General features: G+C 40.7%; 1 protein-coding gene across 1 annotated transcript; it reads right to left on the bottom strand.

Moving 5' to 3' along the window:
- Positions 1–7768: 7768 nt before the first annotated feature.
- foxi3a (forkhead box I3a) lies at positions 7769–8904 on the bottom strand. The gene is made up of 2 exons (XM_038288446.1): positions 8406–8904; positions 7769–8311 (listed from the first exon to the last, which is right to left on the bottom strand). Exons 1-2 carry the CDS (start codon positions 8902–8904, stop codon positions 7812–7814), a joined length of 999 nt encoding a protein of 332 aa, XP_038144374.1. The 3' UTR covers positions 7769–7811.
- Positions 8905–10025: the final 1121 nt, after the last annotated feature.

Raw genomic sequence — 10025 nt, 5'->3', positions numbered from 1 at the left:
TGACCCCTGTGGGGATCCTGGGGTCCGTTTGACCCCTGGACTGACCTCTCTGTGGGGAGTAATGTGTTCAGGGTAAATTCGTCTGATTCTGGGTCAGTCTTTAAACTGTTGGAGCAGCTGCAGCTAACAGGTTTTCCACCGGCCCTCCTCCTTCCTCCCGCAGGCCTGCTCAGGCTCGTCTTCCCGATCCGATCCGTCTCCTCTGTGATGTTTATAAGCCCCCGTCATTGTCCTGCCCGAGGCAACAGGAACTTTCCACTGCAGAGCCAGCAGGGCCCAGAGGAGAAAGTGATGCGTTTTACTGGGCCGTCTGTCAGCAGCTGCATCTCATGTCGTCTTGTTGAGTTTATCTAAGAGTTTACTCTGTTCTTCACAATGGCTTTACGGTTGTTTTACAAACACTTTGGGGGGTTCTGTAGCTTTTCTCTAAATTTCCCAGAAGTTCTCCCACTATAGATGTCATAAGGTGATCACCGAAGGTAAAAGATCTCCTAAATAGGCAGACAGAACCTCAGTGAAAATGCTGAAGGTCTCTTGTTGTCTTTCATGATTTACGACATAAACACCATTTGGTGTTTATGAAACATTTGGATTTCTTCAGGAAATTACCAGGAAACGAGAATTTTGGGTTCTTGGAAGAGCAACTGAAGGATCATAAAATGTATTGGAACAGTGTGTGACCATTCTTTTAGATTCTAGATATCTTCAAAATTTGTTTGTTTTAAAGATTGAACATTTTCGGAGATGTTCTGGTCAAAAAAGAGCTTCTGGGATTAAAAGTAGAAAATCTATCTTCCAATGTCTGTACAGGGTCGGTAAAGGGTTGGTTTGCTAGTCCTTCACAGAGCCAGGAAAATAATATTGGGTTCTGAATGGTTTCCCATTCAGAACAATGCTCTCATGGGTGCTTTGTATTCTGTGTCCTAATCAGAACAGCTAGATGATATATTTTACTTCAAATAAACGTGATGTTCGGCCATAAAGAGGTTTCAGGATGTTTCTTCTTATGGGTTGGTTAAAAGGGGGTTAAGGTTTAACTGTAACTATACAGTCGCATGTTTACATCACTTTTTTCACCACAGTGTTTATTATCAAGGCTGCTGACCTTTATCAAGGCTGCACTTTAAAAAATAAAAAATTCTAGAAGAGCTGTACTAAAACATCATTTCGTTTTGTATACACTTGTGTGTACAAAATGACAAAATAAAATCTGTCTAAGTCTAATTTTGTTTCATCCAGGAAGTCCTAAATGTTTCTTTTTGTAAAATGCTAATAACGGGTTCTGGTTCATAAAAGAAGACTGTCTGATCAGGTTTTAAGGAGGGTTCTCTAAAAGCTCTCCCCAAAAAGTTCTTGCTCAGGTGCTCTTATTGCTTTTCTTGAGTTCTCAAATATTTTTGGACATTCTTCCACTAAAAGCCGAACTTGGCCCAATTATCATATCTTAACAGTTTTTTTCTTCCAGAGGAACAAAAATTCAACATCCAGCTGCTCTGGGTTTACCACATCATTCCAGCTTATGTTTGACCTCTGACCCAGATCACTCTTTGGTAAAGGGAACCCTTAACTCAATAATTCAGGAGAATTCGGGGTTCTGGGCTGGAGGTGGTGGTGGTGGACATGCCCTACTGTATATATGTGGTGTTCCATGTGAAACAGTAATGAAACTGAAGTTCTGAGAACGAACAGCTCCAAGAGGCAGGCCCTGATGTTTCCGCCTGACGTCCTCTGATGTAACGGACTCCACAGGAAGCATACGGGTCGGTTTCAGTGGATCTGTCAGGATACCAGCATGAGGAGGCGACCACCTGCTCACCTTTACCTGCTGCATGAGATGTAATGTCTTTATGGGGACATTAGGGTGTGTGCAGCAATCAGTCTCTTCATCTAATAAGTCTTTAAATAACTTAATAAAACTGGTTCATATGGGTCAAAGTCAGAATTGGGTCATTACACAGTTATGGGTGGATTATAGTTATTTTAGGGAAACCATTTTTTTTTTCTTGTAGTTTTTATTGTCTGTGTGAGGAATGTGTTCTTCCTCACCACATGCACTCACTGCAGTGTTTGAGTGGTCGTCAAGCTAACTGCCAGGATGATACTGACTGCATAACATTTGCATAACGTACCCACCCAACCACCCATCCACCCCCAGACAGACTGCAGGCCCGCTTACTGACGGAGCCTCCAGCCTGATGAGACCTGATGACACGTCTCTTCACAGGAGGTTAACATCCATTGTGTTTGTGTGATTCCTGCATGTTTGGTCTCACTAACTGTTCATCTGCCGTTGTTTATTATTTCTGGGTCAGATCTCCACTAAACTCTGTTCAGTATTTAAACTAATCTGAAAAGCAAAACAAATCCATCCTAACCATAACACCACTGGCTTCAGAATAGTTGGAATCCAACAGAGTCTAATAATATTTTTGCTTAGAGACGGCTGCCAAGACTATGAAATCATGTTTAGTCACTCATGCAGCTTGATGAATAAAAGAAGATGAGCAAACTGAGCTGCTTACTACAGAATGTATTAATCAAACAGAGCTAAACTGTTCAACCCATATCATCTGGTGCACAAGACCATCCATCTTCTCAGAAAGGATGTCCACTTAAACTGACAGGAGAGCAGAGAAGCAGATCTATAGTCTGCAGGTCTATAGTAACAGGCCCACTATTACTTGTCAGGTGAACAGGTGGCTGAACCTGTCTACAAAACTACTACTGAGTCTTTGCTCCACAAATGCAATATGACAAGAAAAGAATTATTGAGAGAAAATCAGAGAATATGTTTATCCAGTTTGGTACAAATGATGTATGAGACATAGTAGATATGTAGAAGGTATTTTGATCAAAGGAGACAGGCAGTTAATATCCAGGACCTACAGGCAAAATGCAAAATATGTAGAAAAAAACTGCAACTGCACCTTATTCCTGTTGTGACGAGCATCCTAAAGAGATAATGTGGGTAAGATTCATGGGCTATCCTGTTATCATGGGCCTGGTCAAAGTCCAGACCAAAATCTAAATGAAAGTATGTGGCAAGACTTAAAAACTCATGTTCTTGGGTGATTCCAGTCCAGTCAAACTTTACACAGAATATACAGAACCTGAATAAACCAGGCCATTTAAAGCCTTTTACACCCAGAATCAGAGAATTGAGTTTCTGGAGCTGGAGACCAACGACCTCCCAGCAGGAGGCTGATGTGTTGCTTCAGGCCGCTTCTTCATCCAGGTCCAGCTCCGTCTTCACCTCCCGCTGTCACATGCAAATGCTGTGCTTGAACTGTGGGGTCAGGGAGGCTGATGGGGTGTTGGTGCCTGCAGTGCAGCGTGTGATGAGGCATGAGGCGGTAAACACACGGCACACTTTGACCCTCCTCCTGCTCCTGGCTCAATAACGCTCTCATGAAAACTATCTGATCCTGATACAACTGATAGCTGCTGTGTGCCTGTGTGTGATGACGTGTTGAGTGTAAACACGTGCCACACTTATGTGATTTTATCTCTCACAGACACTGGTACACCGTTTACAGAGCACAGCTTTATCTAAAATGGACTCTAATCCTGGTTTGGATCAGAAGCTCTCCAGACTTTATTAAGGTCTTTCAGACTTCAGCTGATTTTCGTTCTTACCTTTGATTAAATTCCTTATAGTTTTTCATTTCATTTCAAATACGTCAAAGTTCAGATAGTTTTACTGATGAGGTTCAACAAGCTACACATTTAAGTTTTATTAAAACAAAAGATTTTTTGATCCACAAAGAGATAACAGACTGATGTCCCCGGAATTACATTTGTTGCCAGAAGACTCTTTTTTGGCTCGTGTGGAATCTAATCATTGTGGTTAAAATTTTAAGCCTTAAATAAAATAAACCTCTGATAGTAGACTGAACCTCTGCATTAGCTTCAAGGCTACGTGGGAAGAATGGCTCAGGAGTTGGAGAGAATGTTTGGATCTAAGGCACCGTCCACACGAAGCTGAACCCTGGCCTAAACGCACAATTTTTTCACCAAACCACTCATCCATACGAAGCCGGCGTTTCGGGGGTCTGTAAACAATCTTTTTTTTATTAGGCCTTCAGAGTGGGAAGATTTTGAAACGCCGTTTTCGCGTTTCCATCTTTAAGCTCTAACCGCATTTTTTTTCTTAAACGCTTGCGTCATAGCGTCGCCTCTAAACACGCATGCGCGACACAGTATCACAACAACAATGGCGCCGTACTGTGGTGAATGGTTGCTGCTCATGCTACTCACCCTGCTGTCGGGCTTACAACAGAATCTTCTTCTTCTGGAATATCTCCAGGAAGAACAGAGCAATATCGACAACATAGTTCAGCACCTGAATTTGACTGAACCACGAAAATGGACCCGCAGGGCAACCATGTATAAATATTAGTGCGCATACCCAACATTTCGTCGCCTATTTTTGCTTTGGCACCACAGCGCCACTTACAGGCCTGGCATACATTTTGCAGCGTTTTCATGCATTCGTGTGGACGATCACATTTATTTTACGTGTCCGTCTTTACGACAAACGTTCTGGAAAATATTAGCGTTTCGTGTTCGTTTTGACTTCGTGTGGACGGGGCCTAAGTGTAGATTGTCTGCTTCTCCATAATAAGAGAAGTCAGCAAACGGAAGGCAGCTTCACCCCACATTGAACTATTCAACAATCAAATCTTACATTTTTTTTTTCACCTAACATTTAATTAATATGTGTATTAGTTGATAACTAGAGTTATTAAACATTTTAAATATCACTAAAAATTAAAAGATGCCTTTCCTCACCAAAAAGTAGATCATCAGACTAAAGCTGACTGAGGTCAGTTCCTATTAAATAAGTTGCAGTTATAGGCATGCATTTTAACAAACCTACCAGATCAGGAAAACAATGAGGATTTTATAGAACTTTACATCACTTTACATTTGTAATGACTGTGTCACGCTTGATGCACTCCTGTTCTAAATAGTGCATGTGTATTAGAATCATAGGTGAGTCAAAATAGGATACACTATGCTTGCAGGGACATCACTTTCTTATAATTTGTGTTCATTTTATACAAAATATTTTATTAACTGAACAGAATTTTCCAAATGTCAATATTCTATGAGAGCCTGTCAATAACAAGCGATCAGCATACTGAGGCGGGTGAATCCTCATCAGTACCGACAGAACATTGGTAAAGTTTATCTTATGTGAGTGTTAAAACGTTGCTCTGATGTATGAGTCGTAATTCACTCAATAGGCGGGTTTCAGTCACGTGATGATTATGACGCGGCTAGGGGGCGCAATTTCAGAAGGAGGGCAGGAAGTCTATGAAGTTAGCGTAAACATGGAGGACACCGTTACCGAGAGCCCGTATTGTATGGAGTTAGAGCCTGTTTCAAGACGATACAAGGAGTTGATTGACAGTACCCGTACCTCATGAAGATGAGTGAGTTTTCGGTGGACCTTAAAGATTTGGCGACAGTGGAGGCCGTTATTAGACTACCGGTAACTTATTAATCATTACTAAGTAAATGAGCATTTAACGACAACCTTATGCTATATAAACACAACCACAAAAAAAAAGTTAGCTAGCTAACATAACGTTATAGCTTACCTCCGACGAAGCTGTCGCTGCAGACACGGGCATTGGCAGACTCTGCTCCTCCAGACCACAGACCTAGGTTTAAAATCCATTTTTTACGGCGTTGTTCTGTGAGCTTTTTACATTTTTCACCTTTATGAACGACAATCTTTGGTACTCTGTAAAAGCTCTTTTCCTTTTCTCGGTTCGAACGATTGGAGCAGCCGTAAACTACGCAAAACATAGGCATTATTTCAGACGGCAGATCCTCAGCTACTTCACTTCCTGCCCTCCAACTAAGTTTCGCGGCGTCGCGAAGCAGCACTGTGACGTCACGTGAAACCAAGCTATTAGGCATCTGTGGTATCTTGTTGTCTTAGTTAACTTTTTACCAAAACCTAGAAAATCTTTCATTAATAATTTTAACTTTGTTATTTTAGAGGCCTGAAGGCTCTAAAGGTTCAGTCAACTTAGCTGTTCAAACAATAGCAACCTCAGACGAGAACAAACAATAGGTAACATGATAATATCATTGTTTGTTGTTTTTAATACCTGTTAGTAATGGTTGAAATTTTGCTCTACAACTCAAAACAGGTTTAAAGAAAACTAAAAACTACTTACTTTGAGAGAGGCTTATACCGTAAAGATACAGGTTCTAAACGTAATACGTATTAAACTACATCACTGTTTATCTTCATATTCTATAAATATGCTCAATCTGTTCAAAAAAGTTTACAGGCATATGTTGTTTATGTTGTGTTTTTATTGCTTTATGAAAACTATTGAAATAAATGGAGTTTTTAAATAGAAAACTTTCAATTATTAATATTACTACTATTTTTTTATTTCAAAAGTCTGTTTAGCAAGCACAGTATCCATTTTAATATTGTTGTTGAACAGTTTTCCTGTTTTTATTTGGCGTTCAATAACCCAGCAGGTCTTGGTTGATCAGAACTGGTCCCGACCAGTTTGAGTCGGTTTGATCAAGCAGAAGCATTATGCATTTTTTCTGTTCATGGACAGATTTCCCTTCAATTTTTAGGTTGACCAGCCTTTACTTTTATTTAATACAGTCATGTTTATTACATTAGAGTCTGGGTTTTGAAAGGGGTTTAGGTATTTTTTGATAATGAATGATAATTACAACATTTAAGAACAGGCTGTTCTGTAACACATGTTTTATTTACAATCCTAAATGTATTTAGCAGTGAGCTCAAAATCATTAATAATAATACAAGAGGTTTGAACCATCTGTCTTTGTGAAATTAATCTATATTTTGTATTTAATTGTGTGGCAGAGAGTCCGGAGTTAATCAGTAAGTGATATCTTTCAATGGATATGAATGTAGATGCAATAATGTCTGTTTCTGTGGTCCTGAATGTCCAAGTTTAGATTTGACTTTCCAAATTAGGCTAGGACGAGGATATTAACCAGTTAAGCCCATTTGATAATCAAAACCCAACAGTTTTTTACCCAAGTTTAGATGTCAGTGGGTTTCTTCATGTTTTGTATCTCTTCAATAAGCTGTTTTCCAAAGTAAGAGATAATCATGCTCCTCTTTAAAAGTGAACAGTTAGAAAAGTGGTTTCATTTATAGTGAACTCAGAGACGGATGTTATAAAGTAATGAGGTCGAAATTTTTTTTTTTCTTATTCTGAATTAGATTAGCAGATATGCCGAAAATTCAGAAGTTATGCTACTAGATTAAACAAAAATTAAACCATAAAAATTTGATTATGAATCAGGAACATGACAGCAAGCAACAAGAAAAATATTTTGGAAAGTAATGCTTAGTCTTCTTAATTGTATATTAAATAAATTTATAATTAATAAAGTTTAATTATCAAATTATTAAAACAACAGAAAAATATTGCTGTGACTAATTTACAAAAAACACAAAATGATATGGGGCAAACCGGTCATGCAAAAGCAAAAGGTCTAATAAGGAACAGCATTATGAATGGAAAAGATTGTGATTTGTTTATTAGCATTATTGGCATTTTATTGATTTAAATAGGAGTTTCCCGTAGCTCCAAACTGGATATAAGAATCACCAGATGCTTCAACAAAGAAACCAGTTAGAAATGCACAAAACAGAACAAATGCTTGGATGTCAGTCAGGTCACATACTTTTTTAGGGAAACCAGCAGTATACATATATACAGTAACAGGACAGTATGATGAATGTTTAAATTAATTCTAAATGGATAAATATGGGTCAGTCTGTTCAGTCCTTTTCACTGCTGGAGGTGTAAGGTGTCCAGTGCTTCACTGAAGACCCCAGAGAATCCAGGTTCTGGACCTGATGCCGCCTGCAGCTCAATGTAGTCCTGATGGTCGCCCAGGAAGGAAGGAGTCCACTGAGAGGAGGGGAAGAGAGGAGAAGAGTGGCTGCAGGGGTCCCACTGAGGTACCACAGCACTGGGGGAGAAGGAGTAGGGGTACCCCTGGGGAAGAGGAAGAGGAGCAGGAAGAGGAGGGGAGGCTTGTTCAGGAGCCAGCATGTTCACAGAGGAGCAGGAGGAGGAAATAGTCTCATGATGAGGAGGAGGGAGGGAGTCCTGGAAGCTGCTGCAGTGCATGCTGGGACGCTTGGTGCTGGGCTCTGACGGTGATGGGGATGATGATGGTGGTTTGCTGTCACTGGGATCAGACTTCCTCTTCCTCTTTCGGCGGAAGTTTCCATTGTCGAACATCTTCTCACATTTTGGGTCCAGAGTCCAATAGTTTCCTTTACCTACAGGAGGAGAAGGAGAAGAAGGAGGAAAGTTAATGATGTGATGTCATTTAGTTTCAACAACACTAATCTGAGGATGAGGAGTAGCTCTTACCTGGATCGCCGTCATCCCGGGGAACCTTCAGGAAGCAGTCGTTAAGCGACAGGTTGTGCCGGATGGAGTTCTGCCAGCCAGCCTTGTTCCGGCTGTAAAAGGGGAAGTTTTCAGAGACGTACTGGTAAATCTGACTGAGAGTCAGCCTCTGGTTGGGCGAGCTTTGAATCGCCATGGCTATGAGGGCTGAGTAGGAGTAAGGGGGCCGGACCAGACTCATCAGCTCCTCAGAGGACAACCAGGATCCAGGATCCAGGTTCAGGAGATGAGGAAAGAAGTTTTGGATAGCTGGAACAATTCCTGGGGGCCCTTCAGGGACTAGGCCCATGTCCTGTCTGCCGTAGGAGGATAATGGGGTCCTTGGAGAGGGGTCCGCTTCAGGAGGAGGACTATACAGGCTGAAGTCAGACCCATCCAAGTCCAGAGAGGGGAGCTCCTGCTGGGGGCAGCGTTCGGGCAGGAAGGAAGACAGAGCCTGATCCAGAATGAAGGAGGCCATGATGTCTGTACACCTGCTGCTCACCTGAGACTCTTATACCCTGCAGCCCCGCCCACAAGGCGGCTGATTGGCTCCTGGGAGTGAGTGTGCGAGGTGAGGGATGATTTGAATAAGAACAGGTAGAACCCCTGCCCCAGGCTGTTCAGAGCCCCAGGATCTGATGGAGAGGTATGTCAACAGTTTAAGGACTGCAGAGTCACTGATTCAGCCTAAAAGAATAAAGTTAAACCTTCAGCCACAGCTAATCTCTAAGGACATTCATCCTTATAGAGACCCTAAACCACAGAGAACCCCTTCAAGTCCTAATCAGAGAGATGGTACCTCAGGTTCTGGGATTTTTTTTAACCTGCTACTAATACTTTACTTGACAGAAAGTTGACCGGTTATTTTTATGATATTTTTTTAATATGAAGTAAATACAAAATTAACTAATCACTGAAAAGTTTAAGACATATTATGCCTTCTTTGTGTTTTATATTTTGGAGCTTTCCATGAAATTTCAAACATAAATAAAACATACAAATCTTGAGGTAATTTAAACATTAGTATTTCTGCTTTCATGAGGGCAATGCTGCAATTATCTTAATTCCATCATTTTTTTGCATTTCAGCTTGTAGAAAGTTCCAAAATGTTTTTCTGGAAATGTTTTTCCTCCTAAATGATACCATTCCTTCTCCTGACACTTGAAGCTGTTTAAACATAGATGACATGAAGCAATGAAGAGTTGCAGGTGTTATTTTATCTCTCATCTATGGATATCAAACAGAACAGGTACATTCTTTTTAAGGTTTGTAAACACTTTTTTTTATAGTGCAAGCGGGACTGCAGGGATGCATTGGACTCCAGTGCAAACAGGATGCAGGCAGGACAGTGATTAAAGTAACATAAAACTGAAAATAATTGGGATTATAAAACTGTTACAGCAGGGGACCGACAGGGAGCAGCCCAGTGAGACAAGCTGAGAGTAAGAGTTGAATCTGACAGAGAATCAAGTGAGTTTGTAAGTACTTGCAAGATCTGTATGCAAAAAAAGACACTAACTAAAGACTACTACTACTACTTATAAAGCACTTTCAAACACATGATATGCAAAATAGTGCTGCCTGGATCAATTAACATTG

Source organism: Cyprinodon tularosa, unplaced genomic scaffold (genome assembly GCF_016077235.1).
Source record: "Cyprinodon tularosa strain WSP-4 unplaced genomic scaffold, ASM1607723v1 ctg256, whole genome shotgun sequence".
Classification (NCBI taxonomy): domain Eukaryota; kingdom Metazoa; phylum Chordata; class Actinopteri; order Cyprinodontiformes; family Cyprinodontidae; genus Cyprinodon; species Cyprinodon tularosa.
The sequence above is the reverse complement of the archived record's forward strand: the minus strand, read 5'-3'. Positions and strand labels throughout refer to the sequence as shown.